Source organism: Musca vetustissima, unplaced genomic scaffold, assembly GCF_032173495.1.
Source record: "Musca vetustissima isolate MV318-11 ecotype Yass unplaced genomic scaffold, APGP_CSIRO_Mvet_v1 utg87602, whole genome shotgun sequence".
In the NCBI taxonomy this organism is placed as follows: domain Eukaryota; kingdom Metazoa; phylum Arthropoda; class Insecta; order Diptera; family Muscidae; genus Musca; species Musca vetustissima.
The window spans coordinates 66378-86489 of record NW_026881187.1 but is presented as its reverse complement, the minus strand read 5'-3'; the positions used below and the strand labels follow the sequence as shown (position 1 = coordinate 86489).

The 20112-nt window shown below is 34.8% G+C and overlaps 2 protein-coding genes across 2 annotated transcripts; one reads left to right on the top strand and one right to left on the bottom strand.

The window, feature by feature from the left end:
- Positions 1-3213: 3213 nt before the first annotated feature.
- LOC133327217 (transcriptional regulator ATRX homolog) lies at positions 3214-9234 on the bottom strand. Its single transcript, XM_061535778.1, has 4 exons — positions 7106-9234; positions 6653-7017; positions 5709-6584; positions 3214-4328 (listed from the first exon to the last, which is right to left on the bottom strand). Exons 1-4 carry the CDS (start codon positions 9232-9234, stop codon positions 3214-3216), a joined length of 4485 nt encoding a protein of 1494 aa, XP_061391762.1.
- Positions 9235-16019: 6785 nt separating this feature from the next.
- Positions 16020-16688, top strand: LOC133327216 (mediator of RNA polymerase II transcription subunit 28-like). The gene has a single exon (XM_061535777.1). The coding sequence runs from the start codon at positions 16020-16022 to the stop codon at positions 16686-16688; it is 669 nt and encodes a 222-aa protein (XP_061391761.1).
- The last annotated feature ends 3424 nt before the right edge of the window (positions 16689-20112 follow it).

The following is a 20112-nucleotide window of genomic DNA, read 5'->3' as shown; positions in this document are numbered from 1 at the left end:
ATAAACACTCTATACTGTCATATCTCATCGGTTCTGGGGTATCTTCTTCACCGCCACTTTTTTTGATACCAGAAACGTTTCTAAATGCTCCTTCCAGATTCTCAACACGCTGTCTGTATCGGTCACCAGGTTTCCTTCTTCATCTCAACAGGAGGATGTGCCTGCAACAAAGCCTTCGGTTTGGTGTTTTACTCGTTGGTAAAATGTTCGTACTTCATTCTGACTCCTGTACATCTCGATTTGTTCACGCTCACGTTTTTCTTGTCCTTTCTTCTTTTTTCTGAAAACACGTTTCTCCCCTCTCCTTTTCACCCGATAATTCTCCATCGCGTTACGTGTTGCTACTGTCTGCATTACGACACTCCTGATCCTACTATGGGTTTCTTGATGGTGGTTTTTGGTACCCAAGTGATGCTTTTGCTGCAGTTTGTAGGGTGTGGGCAATTCTTTGCCATTGTGCTTCTATACTATTATCGGGACAAGAAGTGCTTTCGTCAATCTGGTGGGTAAGTTGAGCGGAGTAGGCCTCTGCTAGCTGTTGGGTTTGCAGCTTTTAGACGTCGAGTTTCCGTGTTACATTAGATCGCACCTTTGCTGCTACATTAAGACGGGTGCGAACCTTTGCTGCCACAAGATAATGGACCGAATCGATATTAGCTTCTCGTATCGATCGAAATTCTTAAACACTGGACGAATGCCGTCAGTCTATCACAACATGGTAAATTTGATTTCTCGTTGCTTGATCAGGAGAGATCCAGAGATGCTTGAATTTGATGCTGCTAACTGCCATGTTCGGTAGTTAGCAGCCGTTGTCGGATGTTTCTTCATGGAGGCTGAATTGATATAGTTGTTGTTCATCTGCAATTTAATTTCCCCTCCTCTTTGAGAAATCGTCTGATATCCAAATTTGTCTCTGTTTTTGGACTAAGCTCAATATTTCCGAAAAAATCCGCAGCCATGTGGTGCATATTTGAAAATCTTTGCCCGACATTGGTTGAGTAATAGATCAATCTTAAAAAAAAACCTAGCATATTATACAAACCTATTGACCGGTCAATACTTTATCACATTACTCTATGATAAGTCCTTCAGAATTAACATTAAATAACAAACATTTTATATATTTTCGTTTATTATTACTAAATGATTCTGGTGTCACTTATTTTTGGGGGGATACTTTTTCCGGTTTATTGAGTGAGTGGGTGTGTGTGTGAATTATATCGTTTATTATTATTCTTTTCATTTTTCCATTTTTATTCCGTTTTTTTTCGTTTTTTTTTTAATTAATTTATAAGTGTATTTCGTTTTTTCTTGTGAGTGTTAATATGTGTGATATCCGGTATTATTATATGTATTTATTGTTGCATCATTTCATGTATATGAATATATGTATAACTTATTTTCATAGGAGGAGGTTGTGAACTAAAAATCAAATGTTAATAGCTTCAGTATTCTTCTTCTTATTATTATTGTTTGTTTATTTACTTTTTTTAATTCTTCATCCCTTTTGAAGGACACATCGCTTTGCTATTTTGGATTTAGGTTGTTTTTTGTTGTGTATATTATTATTATATAGTTTATGCTTAAAGATTTTTGTTTTTAGTTTGTTGTTTGCTTAAAACACGAGATTAAAATAATATTTTTTTAAAGAGATTTTTCTCTCTTCTCATTTTTTTGTTTCTTTTTTCTTTCTTTTTTATAATATGTAATCAATATATAAACAAAAATATATATTTATAAATATAGGTATACATTAAAGATATCACTACTGCTATAAGAAACAGAGATTAGCTTCTAAAAAATCAACTTAAACACTGTGTTTTGTTATTATTATTTTTTTAATTAAATATAAGTAATATTAGTTATGTTACTTATTTTTTAATGATGAATACATTTTGAATAATATTTGATTGATGATAAGAAGTGGTAGTGGTGGTGGGGGAATGAATGGATGGAAAAGATGTTTGAAGTCATGTCGTGGGGGGTCAAGGAGAAAATTGAGGCGGAAGAATGTGAAATGCTTGTGTTGTATTTTCAGATGTTTTTTTTAGGATTGAGAAATTAAGGAGAAATATATTTCTTATTTTATTATATTTTGTAATTTAAAAAATAATACAAAATTATAAATTTTGAAAAAAAAAAATAAAATATAAATTTCAATTGAATATTTTTTTTACTACTCGCACAAAAATTGGGAAATAGCTGTATTTTTTAAACACAAGAAAAACAAAACGAAAACAAAAATGATTATCGAAATAGTCCAATTAAAAAAAGTTACACCTGAAAATACAACATCTGCAAGTGGTGTTTGGTATGATTGGGTCTATTAGGAAACAAACCCAAGACTCGGAAAACTGAGGTCTGATAGGAAAAGCATGGCTTTAGAATGTGGGATAACTATATATCGAATATCGAGATTAAAAGAAGAGAGATGATTAAATCATACATTTTGAGAATTTCTTTGAAATTTTAATCTAGTAAGAAAACAACTTTAAATTTTGAATCATAGATCCAAATTGTAAAGGGGAAAACACATACGAGGATTCAGGCCTGCCCTGTTAAGTTGGCTTCGTACGAAATGTAAATTTATAAAGGAATATCAGAGTACAACTTGAATTTGGGCGCCGTTCAAAGAGCCAACTTAACATGCCAAGCCTGAAAGTTGTCTTATGTGTTTCCCCCTTAATAATCAATTTATGTTGTTTCAAAGTTATCTTCTTTAAATAAATGTTCTACTATTCAATAAACTATATGTTTATTCAATGAACATTTGATGGACCTGTGTAGATTTCCCCTTCTAAATCAGGGTTGTCCCATTCGCGAAAATCTGCACAGATGAGTTTGGATTTATGTTTCAATTTATATTTGAAAAATGTTTGATTTGTTCATCAAATCATTTAATCTCAATATCCCTTGGCTAAATACATTTAATTTTGTTTAGCAAAAGAAAAAAATATATATATAATATATAAAAAAATAATCACATTTTTAAGGGAACATATTTTTTAGTATATCTTTTTTGTTTATGGAAGGAATAACGATTCATTCGCGGGGAAACAGGAAACATTAACATGAAATTGTGATGAAATGAAATAAAAATAATATGTAATTGAAACTGAAAATTATGAAGAAAATTAATTCTTTTTACTTTGAATATACTGTTCCCTAGTCTAAGTGTTGTGTTTTTTCCCAGCAGCAGAGAATAAATTATAATTAATCAATTTCATAAACTTCATTTGGATCAAAACCAACAGCTGGTGTGGTTGCTGGTGCGGCACCACCAGCAGCAGCAGGAGGACCACCCGCCGCCGGTGCTCCAGCCGCTGCAGCACCACCACCATTAGCTGCTCCCGCTTGATAATAACCCGCTGCCGATGGATTTTGATTAACATACAACAATGGATTCATATACATACCACTGGGATGAACCAGTGTTGCATGAATTGCCAACAAATCCTTATACATTGTTGGATCACCATTATTCATTTGACTATAGAGCAGATTCAAGTATGTCGGTACTACCTGTATTACTTGATTTTGTGTCATCTCCGGATGATCCTTGGCTATTTTCAAATTGAGTAACTGCAACAGAACATCAGAACGAAAGCCGAAGATTTTATTCGATGTAACACTGCCCGAACTATTACCAAATTGACCATAGGCTGTACGATCGTATGACATATATTGGGCCGTTTGTATGGTACGTGTCTTTTCGGCCTCGTATTCTGACCAGGCCGCTTTTCGTTCGTCGGCACTTAGATTCTCACTTTCCTCATTTTCCAACAGCGAATCATGTTCATGGTATTTGAATAATAGACTTTCATGTTGTGTCAACAATTCGGCAAATAGACGATCTTTAGGCAATATTGGTATTTCTCGAGCTGTACTTGGTTTCAATTCGTATGTATAGAGTTCCTGCAGATCCGATTGATTATAGTGACGTGATATTTGTTGTTCGTCAATGACACGTTTAGCTGTGGCCTGTTTTGCCACCTGACGTTCGTAGAGTTTTTGTTCCATGGTACCCATTGCAATCAGACGATAAATATAACAAGGTTTCTCTTGCCCGAAACGATAAACACGGAAAATACTTTGGGTATCGTGTGACGGATTCCACGAAACATCGAAAATGACAACACGATTGGCGGATACCAAATTGATACCCAGACCACCGGCTCGCGTTGAAATGAGAAATAGGCGTGCCCGTAAATTGGTATTATCGTTAAATTTCTTACACATTGCCTCACGATGTTCCACCGAACATGAACCATCCAAACGGAAATAGTCGGTGCCAGGTGTCCAAAAGCCACGAAATTCGCCAACGTCACCTGGAAAATGAAATAAAGAATGAAATAAAAATTAGTATGATGTTTAAAAATTTCACAATTATGAGAACAGTTATTAGAGCATTTTGAGCCGAAATATTTTCAAATATTTTTTTAAAACGCTCTTAGAGGCCTAATCATGAGTTTAAACAAGAATTGATGGACTCTTAAAGACCTAGACATGGATTTTTAAATTATTTTGTGGACGCACACTTCAGAGGTCTAAGTGGGGGCTTTTTCAAATAATTGTTTGACGGTCTCTTAGAGCCGTAGGCGTGGATTTTTTAAATATGTTTTTGAGGAACTATTAAAGCCTTGTGCCTAGGTATTTCTAATCATTTTGAGATGGATTCTTAGAGACCTACGAAGGGATTTTTAAAGGATTTTTTTTTGCTGGAGTTTTTGAAGTTATTCTTTGGCGGACTATTAGAGGCCCAGGTGGCGATTTATTTAATATTTTTTGGCGATTCTTATATTTTGGCGGGATTATGCGTGGATTTTTATAAATATTTTTATACAGGCTATTCAAGGCCTAGGCCTGGATATTTTAAAAAAAATTTTGAGGCGGACTATTATAGGACATGGGGATTTGTTTAGGAATTCTTAGAGGCCTAGGACTATTAGAGACCTAGGATTGGATTTTGTAAATAATTTTGTGACGGACTATTAGAGGCCTAGGCGTAGACTTTTTTAAATAATTTTGTGACGGACTATTAGAGTCCTAGGCTTGGATTTTTTTTTAATAATTTTGTGTCGGCCAATTAGGCCGTAGGCGTAGATTTTTTTTAAATAATTTTGTGACGGACTATTAGAGGCCTAGGCGTGGATTTTTTATATAATTTTGTGACGGACTATTTGAGGCCTAGGCGTAGATTTTTTTTAAAAGAATTTTGTGACGGACTATTAGAGGCCTAGGCGTGGATTTTTTAAATAATTTTGTGACGGACTATTTGAGGCCTAGGCGTAGATTTTTTTAATAATTTTTTGACGGCCTATTAGGCCTACGTGGGGATTTTTTATGAACTCTTAGATGCCTAGGCGGGGATTTTTTTAAAATAATTTTCTGCGACACTACTAGGACTTTGGGCAGGGGTTTCTTAAAGGCCTAGGCTGGAATTTTTAAACATATTTTTTTGCAATACTATTAGAGCCTTAAACGCTTAGGGAGTTCTTCGAATATTTTTTGCGGGGCTTTATGATCTTCCTCAGCCTTGATGGTCTAGTATAGACAGAACAACTCCTGACTGGCTTTAAACAATAAAAGAGCTCTAGAGACTTCTCGAAATACTTTTCCATTTATTCTATGGATAGAAAGCGTATTAGGACTTGTTAGATGCAATTATCTATTCTTGTTCGACTAAAAACAAATATGTAAAAACTCACCCTCATATTCATAACCTCTTGTTTTACTATCGATCAATGACAAAAAATGTTCGATGGTATCCAAACTTTGTAGAGATTGTGAAAATACCAATAGTTTATCACCAATAGCTTCACACTGTTCCAATAGACGCATCAGTATTACCAATTTAGGGGAATGATTTATATTATTTAGTTCTTTGTCGGCAACAAAACGTTTCCACCATTCCGATGGATCATCTTGGGGTGGCGGTGGCACCTCTTCAATATCACTATCAACATCCTCACCGGCTTCTTTGGCAAGACGACGATTATTACGAGTTTTGGGAACTTTTCCCGATGCCGCCCCTGCTGCTGGAGCACCACCACTACCAAATGATTTAATCGAATTTTCATCTGAACTATCCGACGAAGATGCTGCTTCCTCTTCGTTATCATCGTCACATATAAAATCTTCAATAGACTCATTTTCATCGGCCAACACTCGTTTACGTATCACCGAATCACTGTTGATGCGCATATTCATCGGATGTGTCCATATGCGACGTAACTCTTGAAAGTCTTGAAACAGCTTAGCGCCTTTCCCCTCGACATTTGAGCTTAGATCACGCTGATGTACCATATAATGTTCGTACAGCAATTGTTGTAGATCTGAGAGTGTGGTATAGACCACGTATTCATGTTTTGGTGGCAAATACGGCGCCAGCACCGAATAATCACGTCGTTGAATACAACCCTCCAACAGTTTGTGTAAGATATGCGAACGATGTTTCATTAGACGGATATCACGATCTGTTGAATCGGTATATTGTCCATTTGTAATGGGATTTACAAAACGATTAAGATATTCCTTGTATGTACCCAGAAGATTTGGTTTGATGAACTGTATCATGCAATAATCTGGAAGCGAAAAAAAGAGAAATAAATTTTAATTTGTTCTATAAATGAAATATAATCAAGGTACTTACACTCTTTGAGATTATTTTGCAAAGGTGTACCGGTCAAAACAATACGTCTCTTTGTGCGCATACGTGTCACGGCCTTACTGATCGAAGTCTTTTCATTTTTCAACAAATGTCCCTCGTCGCAAACAACCATATCTGGGCCGGGGTCAACCAGGGATTGCAGTAGTTGTTCCCGCTGTTTTTTACGCAATCCTTTGGCCTTTTCATTCGATAATATACGGTACATATCATAGCCCATGATACAAACGCCACCCTCCTCAAACCATTCATTTAGTTTGAAAATCCGGGTTGCTTTGTCTTTATATTTTGACATATCGTATATTTCAATGTTGCGTTTTTTGGTGAAACCAATCCATTGTTTAAATTCCCTGCGAATTGAGGAAAAGAACATCGTTAGATTTCATAATGTCATAGGAAACACTCATATTTAAATCTTAGATCCAAATAATACCTTACCTAGCCCAGTTATTCAGGGTACTGAGTGGTGAAATAATCAAAACCCTTTCAACATTAGTCTTGTTCGAATTGGCCAGCAGTGTGTGTGAGAGGGTACAAATCTGCATAGTTTTACCCAGACCCATGCAATGGGCCAAAATACACCCAGAACCTGGTTTCTCTTGAGCATCTTTCACCGTTTCAAAGCAGGCATCCCACATGAATTTAACTCCCGTCACTTGATGTGGTTTCAGCTTCTTCACCAGCCCCTTATCTACCTCAAGAATTGCCTTCTTCGTCTCCGTATCGAAATCCAGCACAAGCTCTGTGACCTCAGTACTTTCAGGCTTCACATAGATTTTGTTATAAAGCTTTTGACGCTCTTCGATACGTTTGCGACGCTCTTCTTCCTCCTTGGCCGCTTCTTTTGTGCTCAAATTTAAATCATCACTCTTGATAATTTTACGAATATCCTTACGTTTGACATTCTTCTTTTTGCCATCTTCATCATCATCCGAATCACCGCTTGAATTACGTTGTATACGCCGTTTTTTCTTCTTATCTTTAGGCTTCGGCTCAAAGTCCGAATCTGAGGCATTTGACTCATCGTTTTTGTTCTTTTGGAAAACACGCCGCTTGCGTGTTGGTATAACTTCGCTATCACTACTTTTTTGGCTATCATTATCCTCCTCGTCTTCGTCTAAGTCATGGCCATCGTAATCGTGATCGGCAAGACGTTCATCAATATTTCCAGATCGTTTGTAACTAACATCAGAATCTTCGTCTGATATGATATTTCTTCGGCGGGCAGATGATGTTGAGGGTCTTTCGGAGCGAGATGCACCACCATTCATTTTACGCTTCGATTTACTTTTGTTAAGATCTTTAAAATCGGAAAGCTTGCTGCGTTTTAAGCGGACCACACAACGCCTAACCGAAGAGGGAGATGGGGGTGGTGCAGGAGCGGTTTGTTTTGATTTTCCCTTTTTACTTGTCTTCTTATTGGTTGCGGCGGTTTTTTTGAGAGGTTTGTCTTCTACGTCGTCGTCGTCTTCGGTATCAGAATGTTTCTTTTTCTCTAAGGCTTTTCGTTTGGCTTCGACAACAACTGCCGCTGATTCTGGTGAACGTTTTCTTTTGGCTTTATTTGTCGATTCCTTGTTGTCTTCCTGCGCTTCTGAATTATCTTTGGATGACTTCGCGTCTTTTTCGCTATTCTCTGCTTTCGTTTTATCGTTGGATGACAAATCCTTTTTCGATTTTAAACGCTCCTCTGAATCCCTTCTTTTTTCTACTTCTTCCTCCTCTGAGGATTTGCTCTCTTTCTCAGATTCCGAGGATGATGATTTTTTGGATTTTTTATTCGATTTAGTTTTAGTTTTTCTTGTGCGATTCGTGACCTCTTTTTCCGAATCTTTTTTATCCTCTTCTTCAGAATCTGAGGTATTTTTTGCAGTTTTCTTTTTTGAAGCCTCTGTTTTTGTTACCTTTTTATTTTTCTTTGATTCCTCGTCGGAGGAGGAGGAAATTATCAATTCTTCGTCTTCTTCTGTGTCGGATAGTTCTATAAATGATATGGGTTTAGATCTTCTTTGTGGTAGACGTCTACTTGTTTCCTTGGCTAAATCGTTTCTCTTATCCCTTTTGGTTTTGTTTGAAGAAACGTTTTCTGTCGATGGTTTTTTGCTAGCCGTTGAGGAATTTGTAGTCGGAGCAGGAGGCCTTTCAAGCAATTTTTCTAGAGGTACAATGCGTAATTTAAATTCTGTTGTATTATTGGAGGCTATGCGAAATTGTGTTTCTTTAGAATCTGTTGCCGTCGTGGAATCCTTTGCTTCCGTCGACGACTTTATGTTGTTGTCGTCGTTTGTGCTGATGCTGCTGCTATTATCTTTTTTGTTCGCTGAGGTACTGGAGGTGGATGATTTATTGGTATTTGAATTTGTACTGCTGGTATGGCTATCATTTGTATTCTCATCCTCCAATACCTCGTCGTCTTTTGCTATATCCTTCCGCACCTTTATGACTGGATTAGCTTGTGACGTTTTCTCCTTTTCAATATAATTTTCTTTATCGTTTAGAGATTTGTCTCCGACATCATTTTGTTCACTTGGACAAATAGGTTCTGTATCCGTTTTACCTTTGCCCATTTAAATTACTGTCGTTTGGAAATGTCCAGATTTGATAATAAATTAAAAAATTACAAAACAAAAAAATCAGTCAATGTTGAAAGTTGATAGCAACTGCAATGGCAAAAGAGGGAGGGAGAAAAACAAGAAAACAAAAAAGATTTGTGTTAGTTATTTTTGTTGTATTTTATTTGGATAGAGGATATAAGCGAATTATATACAAAATTAGTAGAATATTTTTTGGAGAGAATAAATTGAAAATTGCATAAGCAGTTGATTAATGACCAAATAAATTTATGCTTCTGAGGACCTACGGAAAATGGTACTAATATAATATATTAATCATGAATTCCTTTGCATATTTTGCAAGTAGCCATCGGAGCCATTATCGCAACGATCGGTCGATATTTTAATACAACTGCTAGCGTAGTATCCGGTAGAAAATGTTCATATAATGGCATGGACCATTTACTGAATAATTTGGTCATAATTTACTTTACAATAATTTTTTCAAAGGGGTTTCATATTTTAACATAGCCACAATATTGAAGGTTCGTACCGATTTGAAACACAAATTATTTTAATTTTTAAAAGTAGGGGGAATTGAAACGATATTTACCACCTACAAATATCTTTTTTATTTTGAAAAAATATTAAAGCAAAGTTTTTGTTCAAATCGGTTACTCCGTCCAAAAGTTGTCGAGAACAAAAGCCAACAATGCAGGCAGGTATCAAATCTACTCAGAATTGTCTGAAAGTGATTTTGTCCAAATACATTGGAATCCAAATCCATACTTCGATGAGACACAATTTCGTTGTATCAGAGATAAGTATGGCAAGACCAATTTTTCCATCCACCATGAGGTAGACATTCAAGACAACTAAAATTGTAGTCAATTCGGTTAAGATTATGCTCAAAATACAGAAAGTGGGGATGACTTTATATAGGAAAAACACGGGCTAATGTAGCTACTTTTTGCTAGAGACCAAATCTCCCGATAATCTAAAATAAACTAACCTTAAATCTGTATAATCATATTTTTCTCGTGCTATGAATATAAAACAAGTAAAAAAGTCGTTAAGTTCAGTCATGTTGATTTTTTTATACCCTCCACCATTAGGTAGACATTCAAAACACCTAAAATCGATCGGGACTCTAATATCGGTGGTACATCATATGGAAACTTGGTTTAATGATAATGATTTTTGGTGGGGAGCAAATCTCCCGATTAAAATCTTAATAAGTGCAAAAGCGTTAAGTTCGGCCGTATACACTTTGATGCGGTGAAAATGTACCTCATCGAAATATTGGTTCTACACACAATGTTTCTTTGAACCAAAATTGACCTATATTCATAATTTTTTGTAGAAAGAAGTGGTACCTATTAAGAACTCAAAATACTAATTTATAGCCAATTCGGTGAAAATATACGATCAGAACCCCCAAAATACTGAAAATTAGGAGGTTCCGTTATATGGGGGCTACCAGAAAGAGTAAACCTATATTCATAATTTTTTGTGGAGACATTTAGTACCCAATAGGAACCCAATGTACCGAATTTCAGCGAATTCGGCTGGAAAGTTGCTCAAGAACCCCAAAATACCGAAAATTGGGCGGTACCGTTATATGGGAGCTATGCATAAACGTGGACCGATATATCTCATCTTCGAACTTGACCTGCCGGCAGACAAAAGACAAACATATGCAAAATTTCAGCATTCTATCTCAATTCCTTCAGAAGATTACAACAGACGGACAGAATTTTACCCTGATCAAGAATATATATACTTTATAAGTTCGGAAATGAATATTTCGATGAATTACAAATGGAATGTCAAAATTAATATACCCCCCTACTATGGTGGATGGTATACAAATACTTAGTTTAATGGGAGCTATCCTAGAAAAACTAGAACAATATTATGAACCAAATACCGAATATTAGTGTATACCGTTATGGAACTTTACCAAAACGTAAACGTTATATTCCATTTTCAATAAAAACTTCATAGGAGTCGCAAGCTCGTTATTTACTTCATGGGATTTTGTTGTGAATATTTAGAGGTGTTGCAATCGGAATGAAAAATGTAATATAGACTCCACGCAAGAAGTAAATTTCTCACCAAAAAATGACGTATATTTAAACAACATATAAAGTACACTCTGCAGAATAGAGCTAACTCTGGTAAAAACTTCTAACATTTTTGGTAGGTGATCATAGGTAGATAATTTTGTTTCATTCAATTTAAATCCCTTTGGGCTAGGTTCTCGTTTATAAAATAAATTGAATTGAATAAGAATTTAGTTTACGAGCTACCTTTTGGCTATGAATTTAAATTAACCTGAGCCCCTACATCATTGCAACATCCATATAATGTATTTTCAATATAAAGTATTTACAGATGAATTAGCAACAAGCATTCCTGAACAAAATTGATCAATTTTGGCTTTTGTTAATTACCAATGGTTGGTATTTCTAAATGGATTAATTTTGTAGTGGGATTAGGTATTAAATTATTTAGTGACAGTTTTATTTTATAAAAATCCCAATGTTTTATTAATTAATTTAAATCTCCAAATAGTTTAGTAGCTTATCCGTGCTCTTAAAAAATAAAGACAGTTAATCTTTATGTGTAAAGTGACTTAAGTTCAGTCATGTTGATTTTTTTATACCCTCCACCATTAGGTAGACATTCAAAACACCTAAAATCGATCGGGACTCTAATATCGGTGGTACATCATATGGAAACTTGGTTTAATGATAATGATTTTTGGTGGGGAGCAAATCTCCCGATTAAAATCTTAATAAGTGCAAAAGCGTTAAGTTCGGCCGTATACACTTTGATGCGGTGAAAATGTACCTCATCGAAATATTGGTTCTACACACAATGTTTCTTTGAACCAAAATTGACCTATATTCATAATTTTTTGTAGAAAGAAGTGGTACCTATTAAGAACTCAAAATACTAATTTATAGCCAATTCGGTGAAAATATACGTCAGAACCCCCAAAATACTGAAAATTAGGAGGTTCCGTTATATGGGGGCTACCAGAAAGAGTAAACCTATATTCATAATTTTTTGTGGAGACATTTAGTACCCAATAGGAACCCAATGTACCGAATTTCAGCGAATTCGGCTGGAAAGTTGCTCAAGAACCCCAAAATACCGAAAATTGGGCGGTACCGTTATATGGGAGCTATGCATAAACGTGGACCGATATATCTCATCTTCGAACTTGACCTGCCGGCAGACAAAAGACAAACATATGCAAAATTTCAGCATTCTATCTCAATTCCTTCAGAAGATTACAACAGACGGACAGAATTTTACCCTGATCAAGAATATATATACTTTATAAGTTCGGAAATGAATATTTCGATGAATTACAAATGGAATGTCAAAATTAATATACCCCCCTACTATGGTGGATGGTATACAAATACTTAGTTTAATGGGAGCTATCCTAGAAAAACTAGAACAATATTATGAACCAAATACCGAATATTAGTGTATACCGTTATGGAACTTTACCAAAACGTAAACGTTATATTCCATTTTCAATAAAAACTTCATAGGAGTCGCAAGCTCGTTATTTACTTCATGGGATTTTGTTGTGAATATTTAGAGGTGTTGCAATCGGAATGAAAAATGTAATATAGACTCCACGCAAGAAGTAAATTTCTCACCAAAAAATGACGTATATTTAAACAACATATAAAGTACACTCTGCAGAATAGAGCTAACTCTGGTAAAAACTTCTAACATTTTTGGTAGGTGATCATAGGTAGATAATTTTGTTTCATTCAATTTAAATCCCTTTGGGCTAGGTTCTCGTTTATAAAATAAATTGAATTGAATAAGAATTTAGTTTACGAGCTACCTTTTGGCTATGAATTTAAATTAACCTGAGCCCCTACATCATTGCAACATCCATATAATGTATTTTCAATATAAAGTATTTACAGATGAATTAGCAACAAGCATTCCTGAACAAAATTGATCAATTTTGGCTTTTGTTAATTACCAATGGTTGGTATTTCTAAATGGATTAATTTTGTTGTTGGATTTGGTTTTATATTATTTAGTGACAGTTTTATTTTATAAAAATCCCAATGTTTTATTAATTAATTTAAATCTCCAAATAGTTTAGTAGCTTATCCGTGCTCTTAAAAAATAAAGACAGTTAATCTTTATGTGTAAAGTGACTTACAAGATTATATTACAGTGAACAGTGCAAACTTAAACATGCCTAACAGAAACACAACAACACCACCATTCATCATTATTGAACCCCGGTAACACCAAATATACAACAAAATCCATTCTCACCTTGTTTTGAAAAATAAAAGCTTCTTCCGCCGTTTTTTTTTTTTTTCTTCGACTTCCAATTATATACGTAGCGTTTTCTTCCTTATCCTATATTTATTTATTCGTTCCTTCTTCGAAATAATGATGATGTTGCAGGCCTGCTTCGTGTTGTTCAAGTAGACAGCAGCGCGTCTGCACATTCAACTCTTTTTTTTACATGAAGAAGAAATGTAGACTAAATTTTCTTTCACATCTAATAGGGCCGGGGAGTAGTAGAATTAGCAACTTTTCTTTTCTGGTGCTTTGTTTTTTTACCCGTCTTAGATTTTTCGTTTTCTACTGCATTTAATTCACGGCTGGCGGCAAACATAGGCACTAGAAAATGTTGCCAATATTTTGATTGTTGTTCATGCGGCAATTTTACTTGCGAAAATTGTTTATAAAAATTAATAACTTTTGCAAATGTTTGATGAAAATAATCGCAAGAACGCCGCAAAAACCAATGAAGAAACAGGCTTCAGGTATAGAGAGTTATTGAGATGTGTTCAGTTAGCACACACACGCACAGTGTTGTATACATGTCAAAGTACTCAGATGTGTGTGGGATGTGTTGAGTTGGCATGTTGTAATGTAATTACCCTGACATGTTTTTTTGGCGGTTACACATTTGCAATGTGATGGAATTTGAATAATAAGGAAAATTAATCGTTAAATGAAAAGTAGAAAATTGGGTCAAATGTGATACCGAGAATTGTTGTTGTAGCAGTTATATGTGTAGGGGTTTTTCCTATTTTTTATTTATGTATTAATTTCATCAGATAATACTAAAGCCTCCAAGGCCGATGAACAGTAGTACATCTACATTGTACTGGATTTAGTTAAACCAGGGGGGTTTTAATTGTCAATTCCCTTACTTACTTGTCAAATAAATCCTCCTAAAGAAGGCTAATCCTCCAAAAAAGTTTCTTTTTTATACATTTTTAAAGTTTTACTAGTTTTTGAGTTTTGGTTAAAATACGTCCATGATAGTCCAACGGTCTGTACCGTTTAATGATGGGGAAATATATAGCATGGTTTGCGGCCCTATACCACTTATGGTGTTTCTACACGATATGTATTTTACATATGTGCTGTCACTTATTTCATCCATATGTAATTCCTTATGTGTGTCAAAATTAGCGGCGTACACAAAACATTTATTTTTGTGTTCAAATCGGCATATGTATTTTACATATGACATAACCTATAAACAAAAAAAATCACTTTTATTTTTTCTTAAATCAACATATTTCTTTATTATACACCTACAAACGAAATAATAATTTGATGAAATATCGATTAACAAAAGATTATTGCAGGTTATGGAATAAGCTGATGGCCAAAAATCCAAATTAAGCAAATCTAGATACTTTTAAGCATGATACAATTATTCAAGGTAGGCTATAGCTACTTATTAACCCTTTGAGCCCCGAATTTTTTTTCCGCAATTTTAGAACAAATTTTAGTTCACAGATTTACAGCAATTATCCTAAATAAGATATGTACAAAAATTGACATCGATACATCCTTGCATTCGGGAGATACAGTACATTCTTTTGGAAAAATTAAAGTCCAATATCAAGAAAACCAAATGCAGAATCGACAGAAAAATCATTTTATATTATTCTCTATATTTATTTTTACAAGAATCAAAAATAGTTCGTACAATTTGGATACGAAGCGATTTAAATAATTTGGACTGTATACACAAATCAGTACTGTACACAAATTTACCCTCTTCTCTATACTTAAAAGCTCATAACATTACCAATATGTTGAATTTATTTTTTGATTTTTCTTTTGATGTGTGTCGTCCATAATCAGGTCTTGACATATTAAATCCAAATAATATATATCTACTAGCTGCATATTAAATATAAGCTCTAAAACATTTTGTTGCCTGTGGGCAACATTGGGCCACAAAGGGTTAATTAAAATTTTTCTTTTGTGGCTTGTTATGCCAAAGTCTAGTTGTAGATATTAAAAATGGGTGTTCTACCTCTAATTAATTCTGGTCCACCATAATTAATTACAGCGTCAAGCCGCTAGACGTGAACGACAGCCGTCGGGATTTCCCGTTGCCGTCGCTGACTCTAGACTCTCTCATAAATTTTTCTTCCATTTTATTATTAATTCGTTGAAAAACGTCCATAATCTTTAAAACATTTTCCTTTTTTAACAGCACAGCCATATGTTTTGATATAAATTTCCATGTTGGTAACACAGCTGATTTCAAGCCGCTAGACGCTAACGGCTGACGGTAAACGACCGGTAAACGACCGTCGCTGACTATAGAGCTTCTTGTTGTGTTTAGACTCTCGCACTCATTCTCCTTCTTCGTCATTTTAAAATGGTTCCGACAGATTCATTTTAGTGATTTTATAATTTATTTAATTTATTTATTCGCAATTAGGAAGCTGAGGAAGCCGCTATTAGGACACGAAAGAAACCTCCAAATGGCTTCATCATCGAATGTAAACGGCAATCTAATGGATGAATTCGAAGAAGCTTTTCAAAATTGTCTGCTGTCGCTGACAAAGTTGGAGGCCAATACTGGTACCAACAAGGAAGAAGTTGAACTGGAAGTGCAGAAAACCACAAATCGTTTCATTGATGTTGCCCGGCAAATGGAAGCGTTCTTTTTGCAAAAACGATTCCTAGTGTCCACCCTGAAACCCGATCAATTGATTAAGGATGAAAATCAATATCTACGCATTGAAATACAACGAAAGGAGGCGTTATTGAATAAACACTACAGCCGCTTGGAAGAATGGAAAAGTTGTTTATCCGATATACAACAAAATCCTGCCATATTAAATCGTCCGGTGGGTCCGGGTGCTGGTGGTTTAGAGTCTGGTGCTGGTTTGGCTGGACCATCAGGAGCTTCGACAGCAGCAGCGGCGGCGGCTGCAGCAGCTGCTGCAATGGGTATGGGTGGTCCACAGCAACAACAACAGCAGCAGCAACGTATGATGCCCAATATGCCGGGCGGTGGTGGTGGCGCAATGGCCGGACAAATGCCTCAAATGTCTCAGGGTGGTGCCCAACAACATTTACAAAATCAGAAAATGTTACAGGCCCAACAAATGCAACAGTTTCGTATGATGGGGAAATTACCGAAATAGTGCTTTTAAATTTATTTTTTTTTATTGTAATTAAACCAATATATAATCTTAAGTTTAGGAACTAATTTTGTGTGGAAACAATCAAAATCTGAAATATTTATTTTGTGTGTTTCTGGGGGATAATAGAACCCAAATCATGGGTCTTAAAATGGTTACTAACATACCTTTGGGTCCTTAAAGTGGTTGCTAATTTTTTTCAAGTTCATGTCTTTGGGTCTTAAAATGGTTGCTATTTTTTTTTAAATCCATGCCTTTGGTTCTTTAAGTGATTGTAAAAATTCTTAAAAACACGCCTTTGAAAGGTCAAATGGCTCTCAAAATGGTCTTGGAATGGTTGCTAAATATTCTAAAAAAAATCCACGCCTTTAGGTCTTGGAATGATTTCTAAAAATTCTTAAAAAAATCCACGCCTTTAGGTCTTGGAATGATTTCTAAAAATTCTTAAAAAATCCACGCCTTTAGGTCTTGGAATGGTTGCTAAAAATTCTTTAAAGAAGTCCACGCCTTTAGGCCTTGGAATGGTTGCTAAAAATTCTTTAAAAAATCCACGCCTTTAGGTCTTGGAATGGTTGCTAAAAATTCTTTAAAGAAGTCCACGCCTTTAGGTCTTGGAATTTGGGTATATGAATTAATTGATTATTTTTTAAAAATCGGCGCTTTTGGGTGTTTAAGTTGATGTAATTTTTTTACAAAATCCACGGGGCCTTTAGCCACGCCTTTGGATGGATTTAAATTCACTGAAATCAAAACACATTTGCAACTGTTATAATTTTAGGAATATATATTTAATCTGGAATGGTTGCTAAAAATTCTTTAAAAAAATCCACGCCTTTAGGTCTTGGAATGGTTTCTAAAAATTCATTCCACGCCTTTTGTTCTTTAAATGGCTGCTAAAAATTCTTAAAAAATCCTAGCTTTTGCGGTTGCTAAAAATTCATAAAAAAATCCACGCCTTTAGGTCATGGAATGGTTGCTAAAAATTCTTTAAAAAATCCACGCCTTTAGGTCTTGGAATGGTTGCTAAAAATACTTTAAAAAAATCCACGCCTTTAGGTCTTGGAATGGTTGCTAAATATTCTTTAAAAAAATCCAATGGTTGCTAAAAATTCTTTAAAAAAATCCAATGGTTGCTAAAAATTCTTTAAAAAATCCAATGGTTGCTAAAAAAATCCACGCCTTTAAGTCTTGGAATGGTTGCTAAAAATTCTTAAAAAAATCCACGCCTTTAGGTCTTGGAATGGTTGCTAAAAGTTCATAAATAATCCACGCCTTTAGGTCTTGGAATGGTTGCTAAAAATTCTTTAAAGAATCCACGCCTTTAGGTATTGGAATGGTTGCTAAAAATTCATAAAAATCCACGCCTATAGGTCTTGGAATGGTTGCTAAAAATTCTTAAAAAATCCACACCTTTAGGTCTTGGAATGGTTGCTAAATATTCTTTAAAAATTACACGCCTTTAGATCTTGGAATGGTTGCTAAAATTCTTTAAAAAATCCATATATATTTAATCTGGAATGGTTGCTAAAAATTCTTTAAAAAAATCCACGCCTTTAGGTCTTGGAATGGTTTCTAAAAATTCTTTAAAAAAATCCACGCCTTTAGGTCTTGGAATGGTTGCTAAAAATTCATAGAAAATCCACGCCTTTTGTTCTTTAAATGGCTGCTAAAAATTCTTAAAAAATCCTAGCTTTTGCGGTTGCTAAAAATTCATAAAAAAATCCACGCCTTTAGGTCATGGAATGGTTGCTAAAAATTCTTTAAAAAATCCACGCCTTTAGGTCTTGGAATGGTTGCTAAAAATACTTTAAAAAAATCCACGCCTTTAGGTCTTGGAATGGTTGCTAAATATTCTTTAAAAAAATCCAATGGTTGCTAAAAATTCTTTAAAAAAATCCAATGGTTGCTAAAAATTCTTTAAAAAATCCAATGGTTGCTAAAAAAATTCACGCCTTTAAGTCTTGGAATGGTTGCTAAAAATTCTTAAAAAAATCCACGCCTTTAGGTCTTGGAATGGTTGCTAAAAGTTCATAAATAATCCACGCCTTTAGGTCTTGGAATGGTTGCTAAAAATTCTTTAAAGAATCCACGCCTTTAGGTATTGGAATGGTTGCTAAAAATTCATAAAAATCCACGCCTATAGGTCTTGGAATGGTTGCTAAAAATTCTTAAAAAATCCACACCTTTAGGTCTTGGAATGGTTGCTAAATATTCTTTAAAAATTACACGCCTTTAGATCTTGGAATGGTTGCTAAAATTCTTTAAAAAATCCACGCCTTTAGGTCTTGGAATGGTTGCCTTTTGTTCTTTAAATGGTTGCTAAAAATTCTTTAAAAAAATCCACGTCTTGGTTCTTTAAATGGTTGCTAAAAATTCTTCTTAAAAATCCACGCCTTTGAGGGTATAAATGGTTGCTAAAAATTCTTTAAAAAACCCCCCACGCATTTGGGTATATGAATTAATGCTGATTCTTTTTTAAAAACCGGAGCTTTTGGGTATTTAAATTGATGTAATTTTTTACAAAATCCGCGCCAAAGGGCCTTTAGATGGTTTCTAAAAAATCTTTAAAAATTCCACGCCTTTGGATGGATTTAAATTCACTGAAATCAAAACACATTTACAACTGTTATACAGCCTTATTCTGGATATTTGCTAGGGAGATATCTCGCATGTAGAAAATTTTCGCTTTCACATTCTCGCCTTATTCTGAATGAATAGGGAGATGCAAAAAATGCGAGATGCTGATTCGAGTTTTCGAAAATGGTGGTTGAAAAAAAGATTCGTGTTGCCATGTCGTAAATTAAGTTGCAATGTGTGTGGCCATATTGTAATTTAAGTTGCAATGTGTGTTGCCCCATTGTAATTTAATTGTGTAACATTTTTCAATATATTATTTATTGATTTTTGTTATTAAAAAAGGAACAAATGTACTTTACGGACACCTCTCAGATAATTTTGAAATTTTTACCATAGGTAGCCCTTCTGATGCTGATTACAGCAACATAAATTTTTTCGGGGGGAAATCAGTACTTCCCGAGATATGGGGTTCCAAAGTTCAAAAAATACCCCCACTTTTTATTAAATATATTTAAGAATACCACTCCGAAACATTTAAATTTCTTACAACACATAGTCCTTTTGGAGCTGATTACAACCTAATTATTTTTTTTTTTTTTGCGAACTTCGTACTTCCGGAATAATTTCAATTTTTTTCAAAATAGCCGGCCTTCGGCCGGGGATTTAAGACTTTCTCCTATGGACAGGTGGAAAATTGGGCTACGCGAGCAGAATTCTCTTTTAATTTCAATTTTTTCTATATAGCCGGCCTTCGGCCGGGGATTTAAGACTTTATCCTATGGACAGGTGGACAATTGAGTGGAAAATCCGAGTGTCCCTAAAGGAAAAAATCCTGAAATCAAACAAATAA

Coding starts and splice junctions, on each gene's coding strand:
- LOC133327217 (XM_061535778.1), bottom strand. CDS start 9,234: ATGGGCAAAGGTAAAACGGATACAGAACCTATTTGTCCAAGTGAACAA. Junction 7,018..7,105: donor ACCCTGAATAACTGGGCTAG/GTAAGGTATTAT, acceptor CTCAATTCGCAG/GGAATTTAAACAATGGATTG. Junction 6,585..6,652: donor GCAAAATAATCTCAAAGAGT/GTAAGTACCTTG, acceptor TTTCGCTTCCAG/ATTATTGCATGATACAGTTC.
- LOC133327216 (XM_061535777.1), top strand. CDS start 16,020: ATGGCTTCATCATCGAATGTAAACGGCAATCTAATGGATGAATTCGAA.